This window comes from Puma concolor, chromosome C2, assembly GCF_028749965.1.
Source record: "Puma concolor isolate L17-30 chromosome C2, mPumCon1.1.hap2, whole genome shotgun sequence".
NCBI lineage: Eukaryota > Metazoa > Chordata > Mammalia > Carnivora > Felidae > Puma > Puma concolor.
In genome coordinates, this window is record NC_141675.1 from 111,448,035 (window position 1) to 111,464,797 (window position 16,763).

Sequence of the window (16,763 nt, forward strand, 5' to 3'; positions counted from 1 at the left end):
CTCTAAAAAAAATTGAAAAATTAAAAAAAAAAAGAAAAAAATTCCATCTGATTATAATCATTCCAAGGTTACATGATTAGGGTATCTCAAGGATGAATTAATTAATTCATGCCACTAGACTTTCAAAATACTACAAATAAGTCATTGATTCAGGGTGCTACATAGCTGAGTCAAGTTAATCCTAAATGTATTTTTAAAATAAGAAATATCTTAATCATTGGGAATCCCTGGTTTAAGAATGTATTTTCTTTAAAAAAAGAATACTTAAATTTTAGAAGAAAGTTTCCATAGTTTTCTGAAGAGGTTAAAAACATGGGGGAAAAATTATTTTATTCTTGATGCTAGCTCCCACAGAGACCAAAAGATCAGTGTTAATATGTGGCTCAAATAAATAGCTGTTATTTTTTGCCACAAATATTATTAAATATCTTAGTTTCCTATGTGTTTTATTTATTTTTCTCAAATTTTGGTGTCATAACCTATTGTTTTATTACTATGTATAATGAAGAAAATTTCTATGTATTCTTTTTTTTTTTAATTAGGAGTACTTGCATATAAAATTCTAGGGAGTATTTGCAATACAACCTATGCTTTCCAGAAACTCCTATTTATGAATCAGTATGACTTGAGAATTATCTCAAGTATTGGATTGTTATTTTTTTCTTCATTCCAATGCCAATTTAAATCTTAAAGAATTACCTAGAGTTAAGGAGATGGAATTCTGAAGAATCCCTGGTTGAAATGCCCAGTAAGTTTGTTGACTGCCTGGGGGGAAGAATTAAGAGCAAAATAGATTTCTTGAAATAATAGGTTACTTGATTATGTTTTCATGAATTATATTTGGACACTGTGTTATGAGGAAGTGAGGTGAATTGTTTGTTCTCTGACTTTTTAGCTAAGAATGAAACGTTGGCATTACCTGCTGAATCTAAAACACCAGAAGTAGAAAAAATCCCAGCACGGCCTGTAACAGGTAATGCGGTCCCTATGTTGTTAATTTTGAAAGAATAAATATTTTTTGAAATGGTAAATGATTGACAAGTTTACACCTTTTTTCAGTGAGGGGCCATTAGGAAATTAATCTTCATCATAAGCACAAACAGAGAGATTGTAGATCCTTAATTTAACATTTGGAAAACCAACTGATGCAGAAGGAACTATTGAATCTTATGACCCATATGTAATATGGAAGATATATTTTTCACTCGCAATTAATATTGTCACCTCAACATTCTAAAATATTTTTATACTAAAATGTAATACTGTGGTTTTGGTGCCTTCCTTTTATATGAAGACATGAGTTCATTTTTCATTTCTTCACTTTTGCAAGTGGTCAGTTTAGCAAAATGCCATTATCCCTCCAAAATCTGTAGCTTGATATCTATGAAGGCAGCCTGGAATCACTTAATCTATAGAAGATTATGAAAGATTAACAATCCAAATATAAAGAAAATATATAATAGTTCAGTAAAAATCCTTTCAAGAATAAATGTGGATACATTTTCCCCATAGTTGATCAGCCGTTACTAACAAACATTCAAGCATTTCTTCTCTAATGAACTGCCCAAGTCCAGGCCACTGGGGACATGTTATTCTCTGAACCACAGAGTTTTTGCCAGAGCAATACCGCTTTATCCAAGTCCCAGTGAAACAAACATTTGCCCAGAATTTCCCCAAATCCACACTTAGCAAAATATCTCCAATCTAAAGTGAATTTTTTCATCTGTAAAATTACCATAAATTGAAATATCCGTGACATTTACCTTGTACTAAAGTCTTGGATTCATAACTGGTCCAGAAAAGATAAATATTAGTAGGGAAATAAAATAACATGATTTCAAGAAACCTATTCAAGTAGGAATATTTCTGCCAGAGTAAGAAGTATATGCTTCCACCTACATGGGAGATGGACCTTCCATTCCCCACCTTCACGGGTGTGGGTCAAAGGTAGAAGCTATTTAAGATGCTGGAATAGTCTATTCAAATAAAATTCCTGGGTAACTTTTCTAATTTCAATATAATTTGTCAATACCAAGAAAAGCATAGGCATGACTCAGTGGATGACTCCAAGTCCTTTTCTGCCCCAAAGATTGTATTAATTTTTCCCAGTTATACTTTATTGTCTTAGCACAGTATCTGATGGGAGAGTCTACGAATTTTAGTTCTCTGCCAAACCGTATTCACAGTTTTCCACTTCAGAAACACTTAGGCAAACACCATACCTCATTATTAAGTATTGTGTTTATTTTGTGTCTTTATCCTGCAAAATTCTGGAGTCATGTAGCTCACAGTTCATTCCGAATCCCAGTGATCCTGGTTCTTATTTACCTGAGCTCATCTTTGCCTTTGATTTAGCATTTGGAACAACCTTGTGGTTGAGCTTTTGAATCCTTAACATAATTTCAACCCCGTTCCAAGTTTTGCATGTTGACTGCAGTTTGGAAGAGAGAAATATTTAATGTAATAGTTTAAAATAAACCTTTTTGCCTTGGATTGTTCTTTTATTTGCCCATTTATTAATTCATTTAATAGATATTTGTCCCATGCTTGCTTACTCCAGACGTTGTGCTAAGCCCTGGAAATAATGAGAAGGAAAAAAGCAGGCAAATAAAAAATTATGATTAGTAAGTACTTTCATGGTGGTCAGTTCACTGTGCTTTTTGGAACACATCGAAAGTGCACCAAACTTAGCAAGGAAGGGTTGGGAGAAGTGTCAGCTCAGGTGCCTGGGGCAAGCCAGGGAGTCCTTCATGGACTTGAAAAGGATTGGTATATATAAGAGTCCGTTACTAATTCTAACTGGACACCAAAAGTGCCTTATGATCTTTGGTTGCTTCATCATTTTATCTTAATTTACAAGTTGTTTTTTTTTACCTTCCAGTGACTCCTGAGTCAGTGCCAAGAACCACGAAACCTACTGTGTCTAGTGCATTAGACTTTTCAGAAAAAACACTGGGTAATTCTAAGAACTTTTTTTTTCTTTAATAATTCCCAACACTCATAGAAACAAAAAGAAACTCCAATGCCTTCATTCCCACCTCCTTGATTTCCCTTGCTCTCTTACTAGCAGTAGTGAACCTTCCTATTTCTTGGACTAATTCCATTAGAGAGTTAACGTGTTTGATTTTGGTGACTCATATTTTAGGCAGCCCTAGATTCTAGATGCTGACTACACACACTTTTTACCAGTCTTTTGGGATGTATAGGAAAAACAAAAAACAAAAAACAGAATGCCAGTCTTTTAACCCACAAATCTTGCAGGGGTAGGGGAAACCTGGAAGTCTTCACTGTGTCTGTGTTTTCTGTTTCAATAGGCTTCCTGAGTCTTACGTGCATGACACTTCAGGAGAATCCCCAGAAGTGTCATGACTTTTAATAAGAACTTCATGTCATGCAAGTTAGCAGGTGCTCGGTCCAAGAGAATCTAACTTGCTTTGTCCTTTTCTGCTGAAGAAAAGGAGCAGCATGTGATTTCTTGTGTACGTGTGATGTTGATCTTCCATGTCACACCACACCCTTTGAACCTATACCTTCACATTTTAACAGCTATGCAAAGCTTTTCCTGGAGGCGCCAGCTTTTCCCATGAAAGGCATCAGCTGCCCGGTGCACCCCGTGTAATGAGCATGCTTCACATGATGATGTGTTAACCACAGTGTCAAATCCTGACTCAGGGAGTTGCTGACTCAATTCTTCTTTATTTTAGTTCTCAGCGAAAGGACCCCGGAAACACTGCAAACTATTCTAATACCTAGGTTTGAATTGTCACTGAGCACTCTAGGTAAAAATTATTAAACATTACAGCTTGTTATTACCTTGGAAATTTAATGCATGCTTTAAAGAAATCCTTAGGCTAATTCATTCAAATTGATCTCCTCTTAGGAAAGAAGGGACAAATGCTTTATAGAACCGTAAGCTCCCCAACGTCAAGCCCTTAAATGTTAGAAAACATTTTATAACTTAGGATCCTGAAGAGTCTTTATGACAAATCCTTTCATGGTTTTTCTTTTTGGCGGTCATATTTTGATATTATATGTGATTCTTCTTACTCAAAATCACTGTGTCACTGAATAAATTATTTTCTATACTTTTTCTAAATATCTTTTTACTCCATTGTTTATCCTGGCCGAGAAGATGAATTTATGGTCTTTTTTGTAGACTGTTTCTTAGAATTTATTTATGAGTGCAATATCAAAAATTGTTGGAGGAGTAGGTTAAATATAAAGCCATGTAGTTACTGAGATTCTATCCTTAAAAGCCATTAGATGGACATTTTTTAGTTCAGATGTGTTTAGTGCTTGATTTGAGTTAAAATGAAATATATCTAAGGGCACACAAACACATAATTAAAGAAATTAGGAAAGTCATTTAGTAAAGGTGAAATGGAGAACCCAAATTCTTCAAATCTAGCAGCTCGATTATAAAGAATAGAACAAGAAGCTTGATTATAGTAGCCAGCACTGAAATCACAAGAATAAGAAATACGACTAACAACAATTTACTTGACATGAATAATTTTCCTTTTTGTGTCTTTTTTGTTGTTTTTGCAAGCTTGAAATTTTGAAAAATCTTTTCTCTGTTCCTTGTACCTCACTAAGGTTGTAACATGTCTTATATGTTTCGTTGCAGCTCCGAAAAGCCTTCCAGAATTTCCTCAGGCAAAAACACCCTTCCCTTTTGAGAAACCTGGGGGCACCTTGGGTAATAACAGCACCTTAAACCTGGTGTTAAGATGGGGGTGCAGATTGCTTAATTGTGTAGGCCACATTTACTGGATCCTATGTCAGCAAACTTCAACGTACTGATGAATTTGGGTAACTCAACCAAACAAGGGATTGATTTAAAAACAAAAAACCCTTATTTGATGACATTTTCTACAACTTCAGTAACAGTCATCATTATGTTAATTCTATATAGATTTAGGTTTTGTCCTCAAAAATGTTGAAAGTATGACACCAAATTCTGGCCTGTTTCTGATCACTAAATGCTCTCTGGATGGATGCATAATGATTTCCCAACTTTTGATTGAAATAGTGTGTGCTTTTAATTGCAAGCTTCTGGTAGTCACGTAACCATACCGGCAACCTATTTGTATTTTTCTCCTCTCAAAAAATAATCTTCAGCGACTTCCATTTCTTTTTGCTGTAGCTTCCATTGAAAAGCCATGGATTGTGCCTACAAGTAAAATATATGAAGATTCCAAACCTCTCCCACCTCAAACTGGTAATTTTTTTCTTTTTTCTTTTTAAAATCAATTGGAACAACAGTATTGAATAACTTCTCTTATTTTTATTTTTATAGGTTCCTTAGTTGATATCAAAATACTTGTAGTAAATGGTAAAGCTATAATGCATTCTTTTTTTTTTTTTTAATTTTTTTTTTCAACATTTATTTATTTTTGGGACAGAGAGAGACAGAGCATGAATGGGGGAGGGGCAGAGAGAGAGGGAGACACAGAATCGGAAACAGGCTCCAGGCTCTGAGCCATCAGCCCAGAGCCTGACGCGGGGCTCAAACCCACGGACCGCAAGATCGTGACCTGGCTGAAGTCAGACGCTTAACCGACTGCGCCACCCAGGCGCCCAAGCTATAATGCATTCTTGATACTTGGAGGAATGTTGTGTTTTTCTCAATGCCAAAGTAAAACAGCTTTGTGTTTGTTTTAAAATTCTGTTTTAACGTCTGGATATATAATTAGAAGGGTGGCTAGAAGGTGAACTGTGAATTGGCACATGGATTTTCTAGAGACCTCTGTAGTGACATTGAGAACAGTAACAAAAATAAGGTATCTTGGGTCTGATGTGTATCAGCTTAATGTTTCCCTTGCAGGTGGATATTTGTTTTTTGTTTTTTGTTTTTTTCCAACAAAAATATTCAGTAAACAGTAGAGAGCTCACTATGTGCAGGGCATTGCTAAGTACTAAAATCTGTTAAGAACATTGTGATAAAGAGGAAAGACCACAGGTCTTGGCATTAAAAATGGACCTTGATTCCTGTTCTGGCTTTCCCATTAACGGTATACTTTAGCTCTTTTTCTACTTTCCTGGGTCTTAGTTTGTTCTTTTATAAATTGTGGCAATTGGCTTTTTCTCCTGAGAATTCTTTGTCCCACCATTAAGACTGATGAGGGAGACAGCTTCCCTTTAAAAAAAAAAAAAAACACAGCAATAACATATTTTCTTAATTAAAAAGTTATTTCCTATACATCTTGTCTTTGCTAGGGGTCTAGCAACTAAAGAGAATAGTCAGCATGTGAGAATTATACTAAAACCTCAGAAACCACTTGGTATGATTACATCCATGATTTTTTTTTTTAATTTTTTTTTTCCAATGTTTATTTATTTTTGGGACAGAGAGAGACAGAGCATGAACAGGGGAGGGTCAGAGAGAGAGGGAGACACAGAATCGGAAACAGGCTCCAGGCTCTGAGCCATCAGCCCAGAGCCTGACGCGGGGCTCGAACTCAGGGACCGCGAGATGGTGACCTGGCTGAAGTCGGATGCTTAACCGACTGCGCCACCCAGGCGCCCCTCCATGATTTTTGTTTTACTTGTTTGTATTTAATTGTTGTGCACTTCTAGTTGTGATGCTTTGAGTACATATAATATAGTATGTAATGTAGTTGAAGTTCATGTAATGAAGTTAAGTACACTGACATTTTGTGGTATTTTCCAGAAAGGATTCCAGCAGAGGACTGGTTTGAGAAAGGATGAGAATGAGCCTTCAGAGGCATAGATGTTAGCTAATTATTCCTTCTCTGTTACATGTAATGGGCTCAGATCTCAGCAAAAGATAAAAGGATGGCATCACATGAAGTAAGCATGTCTATTATAGTCTCCCCTAGTTTTCTCCAGTGGGAAAACACTTGAAAGTTGGTGATGGTTGTCAACCATCCAGAGAAGTCTCAAATTGGGTCTAACACGGGCTTCGTTCCCCTAGAGTCACTGACCCTGAAACTGTAATGCAATTACTTAATGTGGGTGCAAAAATATCCTTAGCATTCCAGGTCACCTGAGTCTAAAATCTGGGTCCGGGGTAGAGTTTCATATGGAGCCATTCCACAGGCCCAGCTGCACTGTGGCTGTGGAGCAACAACCAGTCTGTGGACCTGTGTGATGGTTTATCTCCTGCACTGTGGCATGCCTGGCCTGGCTCCCATGTCCTTCATGAGGATTATGGCTCTCAAACCAAACTAGGGCGCATGGGACTAAATAAAGGCTTAGGCCCCTTTCATCTCTTAGCTTGGGTTATTTACCTTGGAGGCATAGGGCAACCTGCATTTCCGTTGAGCAGCCTGTAGTTTTTTTGTGTCTATGATTATTCAAGAATGAACTGACCAGAGCCTCAAGGAAACTGCTTATGGAATTTTAATGGCTAGGACATGAAATATATATAAATCCTGAACTGAACTAAGCTTTGGGGAGGGAGGAGAATATTTTGGGAAGGGAGGATTGTACGGTTACAAAGAGAGATGAAATTAAAGATCCTAGTGAAGGAAAAGTTCCTTTTGCCTTTAATTCCAGAAAGGAATATTCTGGCCTTGCTCTGATGGAGTATAAATAGTGGCTAATGCAGCAGGAAGTGCTTGCATTATTCCGTTACCTCACTGCTGCCAGAGCAACCTTAAGCTGCCAGAGAACTTCCAACTTTGACTGCCAACCCCCTCTGGATGAAGTGTTGGGCTTGTCATGGCTGTAACAGTTCAGTAGGTAATGATCTCAGGCATGAGCATTGGCCCTAGAAATTTGCAAGCCTTCCCTCACAACACTTAAATTTTATATTTCTGCTACTTATTATGCTCCTTGGAACAGCAGCATTGGCATCACCAGGGAAGTTGTTAAAAAGGCATAATCTTGGGCTCTACTCCAAATCTACTGAATCAGGATCTGCTTTTTATTTTTATTTATTTTTTTTTTCAACGTTTATTTATTTTTGGGACAGAGAGAGACAGAGCATGAACGGGGGAGGGGCAGAGAGAGAGGGAGACACAGAATCGGAAGCAGGCTCCAGGCTCTGAGCCATCAGCCCAGAGCCTGACGCGGGGCTCGAACTCACGGACCGCGAGATCGTGACCTGGCTGAAGTCGGACGCTTAACCGACTGCGCCACCCAGGCGCCCCAGGATCTGCTTTTTAAACAAGGTCTCCAGGGAATTGGTATGAATGTAAAGTTTGAGAAGCACTACCTTATCACTAACCTCTAATATTTTACACCTGTAGGTAAGAATCATCAAATGTAGTCAGTTGTAGGATGGGAGGCCTCAAGTCAGTATAAGATTGGTTTCTCAAAGTGGGTGATTATGTCTTGTTTCTACTAATGCTTCTATCTCTTATGTAAGTGTTCTGTGTGGCATCTTCGTAACATGTTAAAATTAAAATTTATCCTATATATTGTGACTTAAAGAGTTGATATATTCATGCTATCCTTTCATTCATTTAAGACTTTCCTGTTTCTTGTGATTAATTTTGTGTGAATTTATACGTGTACTAAGTTTCTATTTCCTATTTAGTTTCAATGTATAGGATTATTTTACTTTCCAGTCATTCACCGTGGTTTCCTAATGGAATTGTTTTAGAAAGTCAGAAGAGAGAGGGGTAGAGATAGTAGTGGAATGCTGGTCCATAATATCATTCGTCCCATTTTTAGTTATTATATGTTTTGAAGAAATGATACATTTTAGCTGGCGTTAATGATATTATTAACACTTTTTGTTAATAATGAACACATTTTGTTTTCTTTGGGGTATAGTGTGTCTGTATTTGCTATATGAACTCCCTTCAGCCAAAGACCACTAGGACCACACCTGTATTTGAACAAAGTTAAAGCTATTGCTCATTCTAACAATGGAGAATGCAGAGCATGAGGAACTGTGGGGTCCTTGGTAAGAGGGTACTAGAAAGGACTCACTGTAGGACTTGGTCTTGTTTTAGGTGATTCTGGGGAGGGTCCAAGGAAGCAACGCCTGGATTGGCTGCTGCCAAAAAACGGGAGTAATTCCATAACCAAGTATCTTAATTCTTAACTAGAAGGCAGGAAGAACAGTGAAGTTGTGATTGGTAAATCCATATTAGCCAGAAAGTGGGGATAGTAATTTTTGTTTTGCACACAACCAAACAGTGGTCTTGTTTTTGTCTTGATCTGTGTCAGTCACCCAGCGGTCTTGTCTGATATCAGTGTTACTTCAAATTGTTGATGTTGAGCAGGAGAGTGCCACAGCCCAACTGTGGGTGCCAGGCCAACTCCTGGGTGCCAGAGGCTGCTTTTCTCTTTAACAACCATTAAGTGTGACTTACCAGTACCTTTTGTAGAATTCATTTTGCTTCAGCATTTACTAGATTTGTTTTCCATATTTACTTCATGTTTTGTATCAAATGATCACAGCGCATGCTCTCAGAAAGCTGTCTGTATTACTTTGGGATATAAAAAAGCTGTATGGAAATTCTAATTTGCATGCTGATTATTTAAATCCCTAGGTCAATTCAATAGATTATGAAAGAGTGAAATAGGGTATTTGGAATTTGGAATATTGTGGAAAATCTGAGAAGTGTAATCATCAAACATGTTCTTCCCCACTTTTAGCCTATTTGCTCCAACCTTAGTATGGCATTTTTTGATCTCATCATTTAGAATTGTATTTTGTATTCAACCTTCTCTAAAGTATGTTGAAGTAGGATTGATTGATATCTTTATTCTCTTGGCAAACCTAAGTTTTCTTAAAGTTTAGAAAAGAGAGGATTAAAATCTGCTCTATAATTATACATCAGAATGTATACTCTTTAAAATAAATTTTATATTAAAAGAAAGTTGGCCACCTTTTAAAAATACGTAAGTGCTTGTAACAAAAACTCAGGAAAGAAAATTTTTCTGATGACATGATAGAATTGGTCTTAGGTTCTATTGAAAAGTGGCCAGTTGACTATGATTTCTGTGTAGTATAGAGTGAGTTCTAGAAGAGTAGTCTACCTTCCGGTCCCCCAAAGAAGTGTGCATTTGTGTGTATGTGCATGCACTTGTTGAATTGCTTCTTCATTGGTATAATTTTGTATTTGCACAGCAATTTCCTATTAAGAGATTGAAAGGTTGTATATATACCATCCTATTGATCCTCCAGAAGTCCCTGGAAATAAAGAGCGTTACCATTTTCTTTTAAAGCAACAAGTGAGAGGCTTGCCCCTGAATGAGTAGAGGAGCAAAAATTAGATCCTCATTGGTTTCTTTCCTAAGCTTCTAACAACTACACCAAGTTAAGAGTGAAATAATGTTATACAGTTTACTTCAAAATTTTTTCTTGAATAGCTTCCCAACAGAGCAAATGATGCTAGGACCAGGTGCCTTCTAGATTTTTAAGCAACATTAAGTGGTCTGTGAGTAAGACTGGCCACTTTCTGACATTCATTCTTCTTGTGAATGTGATCACTGATCTGTGACCTATGCAGCGACACAGCTGGGTTAATAACCAACTCAACTACGTAGTAGTTATGTGGCTGTAGACAAGTGATTTAACCTCTGAGAGTCTCAATTTTCTCACCTATAAAATGGAAATATAATTTTTTTCATTGAGTGTTATGTCTTGGAAATAATGTGTTTAAAAAAATAGTGTAAGTCACTAAATCTAATTCACAGTACTTGAGAGGTACTCTGTCATCCTTTCCTTAATACAATGGACTCTTGAATTGAATGCATCCCCTTCCTACCACACTCCCCATCCCAAACCTCCTGAATTGCTGCAGATACTCAATAATAATAGTAATAATAATAATACAATAACATGACTGGAAAAAAGGAAGAAGGAAGAGAGACAATAAAAACACTCTAACTTGCATATAAGCTTAACAAAAGATTCTTGGGTCTTCATTTCACTTGTTTAAACATTTTTTAAAAAGAATGTATAGGATATATGCATTGTTATTTAAAGAGGCATTGCCCCCATGGAATGGTCTGACATCTTATTAACTCTGGGCAAGGATGTATAACACAGCCACACTGTTGAGTTAGAGTAGCAACTTGAATCTTTCTATAAACTGGGCCCTGAGACCCTTCCTAGGTTCAAGGAGTTAAATGATGTGTGACCAACTTGCTCTGTTTTCCATGGGCATCAGAGGTGGGAGAGGCAGCATAAATGATGTGTGTACCATCCCATAGCTCAGGCACGTGCATCATTTCTCAAGCCCTTATGTCATTGGGGTAAGATGGAAATCATCTTTTGGTTTCTGGCTTCATAGTGTCATCAGTGTTAAGCCTCCTTAACTTGATCATCCACTTAAAAAGACCATCAGTTAGTACCAGGAAAGAATTTTTTTTTTAATTTTTTAAGTTTATTTATTTTGAGAGAGAGAGCATGAACAGGGGAGGGGCAGAGAGAGAGGGAGAGAGATGATCCTAAGCAGGCTCCATGCTGTCAGCCCAGAACCTGACTCAGGGCTCAGACTCACAAACTGTGAGTTCATGACCTGAGCCAAAACCAAGAGCAAATGCTTAACCGATTGAGCCACCAAGGTGCTCCAGAAAATATTTTTTTTTTTTGTTTACTTACTTTTAAAACAAAGTTTTTTTTTTTTAAGGTTTATTCATTTTTCAGAGACAGAGCATGAGTGGGGGAGGGGCAAAGAGAGAGGGTGAGAGTAAGACAGGCACCCCAGGCAGGCTCCGCACTGTTAGTCAGTGCAGAGCCTAATGTGGGGCTTAAACTCATGAACCATGAGATCATGATCTGAGCCAAAGTTGGACGCTTAACCAACTAAGCTACCCAGGTGCCTGTAATACCAGGAAAGATTTAAAGTTTGTTTTATTTTCAGAGAGAGAGAGAACGAGAATATGCACACCCAAGCAAGCAGGGGAGGGACAGAGAGAGAGGGAGAGAATCCCAAGCAGGCTCTGTGCTGTCAGCACAAAGCCTAATGTGGGGCTCGAACCCAGGAATGGTGAGATCATGACCTGAGCAGAAACCAAGAGTCGGTTGCTTAACCGACTGGGCCACCCAGGTGCCCTAGTACCAGGAAAGATTTAAAGCTCAATTCAGACAAAGATAATGGTTTCTTTATACAACCCAAGATGATCTGACATGTTCATTTTCATTTTTAGAAAACTCTCCTGACTGTTCTTTTCTCAGTGTACCCAGACTAACTGATTTTTCCCTCCAAATGTACTGTGACTTATTATTAAGACGACTCCATCTTCTGGCATAATTCCTTCCCCTTGAACAACAAACAGTTATCCTTAGAAGCTCTCCCTTGACCACAGAGTCAGAACTGAGAATGATCAGCCTCAGTCTTTTCATTAGAATCTACTTTGAGAGCTGCCTTTAGGAGTTCATCACTTACTATTTTCAGTACTTTGTAGAACTTCAGGAAATTACTATATGCACTTAAGATCTATAAATCATTTAAAGACCTGAACGCTGAATGATCACACATGGGGAGTGGTATACTGGTTGGAAAATTGTGGTTTGCTCAGAGTGGTTGAAGAGAGATTGAACTCTATCTACATTTGGACCTTACTGCCTCCCTGTGAGTTGTTGATGATTACAGATCTGGCCCACCCAACTGGATTAAGCCCTAGAGAGGAGAAAAAAGTGGAGATGAGTGGTAGTGTTGATGCTTACAGAGCAGGAAAATAGGATTCACGTGTAGCAGATGGTTTACAGATTCACTGTGGCCTCTTAGAGATTTACAGCCTCAGCCTTTGGTTTTGCTTCATGAGCATTTTCTTGTATGCACTATTTTCACAAATTTCAAGTCCAAACAGAAAGATACTTTATTTTTCCATCAACTAAGGAAAGCACGATGTATTTATTTAAATGGTACTGAGAACTGTGTGTGTGGTGTTCATAAATGCTTTTCTCATCCCGCTATTTATTGATAGTCCTATTGTATCTTCCCGTTGCTTCTTCGTATGTTTTTAGGATTCTATTTCCATGGCAGGGTATGGCCACATAAGCATATGGTAGGTAATTAATTGTGTAGTAGAGGAAGAGATCTGTGTGCACAAGTATGTGTATCATAAAATAATTAAAGGAGCCTATTCATTTATTTTCATTTGTCCTTACTAAGAGCATGAACTACTCAGCTGTCAAACTGTTATTTGTTCATTGTAATGGCCATCTTGCAGGTTAACTCTATTAATTCTACTAATTAATAGAATAATTATTCCTATTAATTTTATTGAGTCTCCACCATGTACCAGGCTCTGGGGTAAAATAAACTTTGGAGTGCGTCATGAATATGACTGATTCAATTTCTGTCCTAATGACGCCTTTCACCTAAGAATTTGATGAAAAAGGAAAGTCTTTCACATAGGTACTAACATTCATGGAATTTGAATGGAATAAATTGATAAGTCCTTAATAAGTGGAAATGCTTTATCTGTGTGCTATCACATTTCCAGAGCAATATCAGAGCATTTTTATGATGGGATTTACATCTGATTAGTTTTTTAAAATCATTTTTAAAAAATGTACAACTGGGGCACCTAGGTGGCTCAATTGGTTAAGCATCCGACTTTGGCTCAGGTTACAGTCTCATTGCTTGTGAGTTTAAGCCCAATATTGGGCTCTCCACTGTCAGCACAGAGTCCACTTGGGATCCTCTGTCTCCCTCTCTCTGCCCTTCCCCCACTAGCACTCTCTTTCTTTCTCTCTCAAAAATAAACATCTAAAAAAATAAAAATGTAACCAACAAAACATAATTTAACAATGTGGTTTTAGGAAGTTGTGAGCAAATGAGCAAATGTTAGTATGGCTTATTTCATAATAATTTTTCTGAGTAATATAAAAGTGAAATTGAGTTATCATGATAAGTCATTACTGCTACTTGAAAGAAAATAATAGCTCTTTCTAACCTTCAAATTGAACTACCTATTTTACTTGTGTTGGATTGGTTCTGCAACTTTTGGTCCCATTTATGTTCTGTGAATGCCAGACTAGAGACAATGCTTAATGTTAAACAGGAGCATTTCCTCCACATCGGTGATAGAAAATATTTGCCTCTAAACAGTAATGCATGATAGCATGTGGAGAGTCTAGGAAACAGGAATTTGCTCTTCACTCTTAGCTATCTATCACTCTTATAGCTGGAGTAGCCTTTTAAAAGCCAAGAGGCCTAATCATTTGACACATTTTACTCTGGTATAGAAACACATATACAAGAATTTCATAAAGAAATCAAGAGCTGTTTTTTTTAAATTTATTATTTTTTTAATGTTGTTTATTTTTGAGAGAGAGAGAGAGAGTGAGTGGGGAGGGGCAGAGAAAGAGAGGGAGACAGAGAATCTGAAGCAGGTTCCAAGCTCTGAGATGTCAGCACAGAGCCCAACGCAGGGCTTGAACCCATGAACAGTGAGATCATGACCTGAGCTGAAGTCAGATGCTTAAACGACTGAGCCACCCACGTGCCCCATTTTTGTTTTTTGTTTGTTTGTTTTTGTTTTCCTTTTGAGAGAGAAAGCGTGCATGAGCAAGTAGAGGGGCAGAGAGAGAGAGAGAGAGAGAGAATCCCAAGCAGACTCCACTGCTGTCATTGCAGAGTCTGATGCTGGGTTTGGTCTCACAAACTGTGAGATCATGACCAGAACTGAAATCAAGAAGAGTCAAATGCTTAATGAGCTGAGCCACCCAGGTGCCCCAAGAGCTGTTGATTTTTAGAGAACTCCATTTTTGACACTGTTCTCTCCTCCGGTATCTATTATTTGAGATTCACAAAACGTGTTTAAATTTTTTTAATATTTATTTATTTTTGAGAGAGAGACAGAGCATGAGCGGGGGAGGGACAGAGAGAGAGGGAAACAGAATCGGAGGCAGGCTCTAGGCTGACAGCACAGAGACCGATGCAGGGCTCGAACTCGTGAACCGTGAAATCATTACCTGAGTCAAAGTTGGATACTTAACTGACTGAGCCACCCAGGTGCCCCAAAAAAGTGTGTTTAAGCCATGAGTGAAGGGGGGGTGATAACGTGCCTCTCAAAGCTGCTCAAACAACATAAAACTTCCAGCAAGTGATATTTGTGAGTTATTAGCACTCTTGTTCTTAACTATTCAACTCTCAGAAACTCCAGAAATAGAAATAGCAGGGACCAAGTCTTCTGGAAGATGTGTTATTTTAATATTAAGTATATTTGAGAAAATGTTTTAGGTGTGAGAGGTCTGTGATACTTGGGAACTTCCCAACATGAGGCACCATGGCCATAGGATGACAGAAGGAGGGCTTCCTTCCCCAGTATAGTGCTTTCTGAGAATAACTTGAGGGAAGATGGCAGCCTGGCTTGCAACCAGGTAAATAGAAAGGAATTATCAATATAGAAAAGAAATAGAAAGGGGGTACTCTTGGGACAAAAATACAGAATATAAGAAAGCTGGTTCAGTGTTACTAGATAGAAGGGATGTGTATGACTTAGGGTAACAAAAAGACAGTTGTAGCGTTTTTCAAAAGTTAGCAGCAATATAATTAAAAGTCAAGATACTTATTCATAACTTCTAGTATAAGAAGTTTAAATAGAAGTTGGGAAAGTTTTCCTAACTTGTTTGGTAATACATAGGGCTGACTTGGGTATATCCATGACTTGAAATTGGCTTGAAGCAAGCAAGATCAGCAACCACCAGCATTTTTGTCCTTCAAAAGGTTTGTCATTCTTATCTGACTCTTTAAAATTGTAGCTAGGCTAAAGAAAACCTTGCACTGCAATTTAAAGCATTGGCTCTTAGAACATGTGCATGACTCAGAATGTTCTTTCTGTTTTTGAAGATTTTGCAAAGTAGTAGATTGGCCTTCACAAAGAGAATTCTATTTCCCACTTCTTCAGTATGTGGTGCAATATAAACTGCCCTCTGTGCATATCTGGGTGTATCACACAGTCTGATATTATCTTTCTTACACCTTCAACTAGCACTGGTTCAAAGTCATGACATAGTCGCTGACTGACAAGTAACCTTGCTGAGTAAATTTTCCTATGAATTCCTTTTTAGTTTATTTCTGTAGAGCCATTTTGAATGGGTCAGGAAAGTAACATGTATCTCATGACAATTAATGCTTTCTCTTCACCTCCCATTACCATACTGACAGCTCTTTGTGCAGAAAAAGAGAACATCTTTAATTTTTATTTTGATGCTCTTTTTGCTTGCAGATTCAACTCTTACGTGAACATGAAATTTATCCCTGTATTAAGATCAACCTTGTTTTTCAAGGTCACCCTGCTTTCCTTGGTTTATGTAGAATATTAAATTTATCCTGAAATCCACCTAGATTGTAGAAGGGCTCATGGCTCCACTAGGAATATAGAAAGAAAGTTGCCTCCAGGTAAAGTGGCAGGAGGCGTGGTGCAAGAAGAGAGTACTGGTCTTAATTCCGCTCTTCTTGGCCCTGTTAATGGGATGACAAATACACTGAACTTGACAAAGCCTGTGTGGGACCACTGGCAGATGTCTTCACGGCTGCGAATCTCAACTTCATCATATAGAAAATGGAATTAACACCCCATTATCTAGAAAATGGGTATAATGCCTACTTCACATGTTTCTCAGGGATATTGAGAGGGTTAAATAAGCTGATATGTGAGAAAGTGCCATGCATACTGGAAAGTGCTGTCCAAACATAAGATACCATGATGGTAACTTTTACTAAGTAGGAAGACTAAGCTATTTGGTGCAAATAGCTTCAATGTGACTGTTGTTTCCTTCTTTGGAAATCTCTCCTCAAATTGCTTCTGACTCATTTATGTTTATACTCTTTGAAGCTCTTTGATTTAGAGCTGGCACCACTTCATTGTAAATATATAGC

General features: G+C 37.8%; 1 protein-coding gene across 39 annotated transcripts in view; it reads left to right on the top strand.

Annotated features, from left to right (window-relative positions):
* The window catches only part of ABI3BP (ABI family member 3 binding protein), a 267,443-nt gene that overhangs the window by 132,068 nt on the left and 118,612 nt on the right, over positions 1-16,763 (top strand). For 31 of the 39 annotated variants that reach the window (XM_086675588.1, XM_086675593.1, XM_086675570.1 and 28 more), the window contains exons 10-14: positions 896-973; positions 2,882-2,956; positions 3,705-3,779; positions 4,628-4,699; positions 5,147-5,221. In XM_086675588.1, coding sequence (XP_086531714.1) covers positions 896-973; positions 2,882-2,956; positions 3,705-3,779; positions 4,628-4,699; positions 5,147-5,221 — 375 coding nt within the window. The remainder of the gene's footprint in view (positions 1-895; positions 974-2,881; positions 2,957-3,704; positions 3,780-4,627; positions 4,700-5,146; positions 5,222-16,763) is intronic. The other 8 variants (XM_086675592.1, XM_086675605.1, XM_086675609.1 and 5 more) reach the window with 2 other exon arrangements.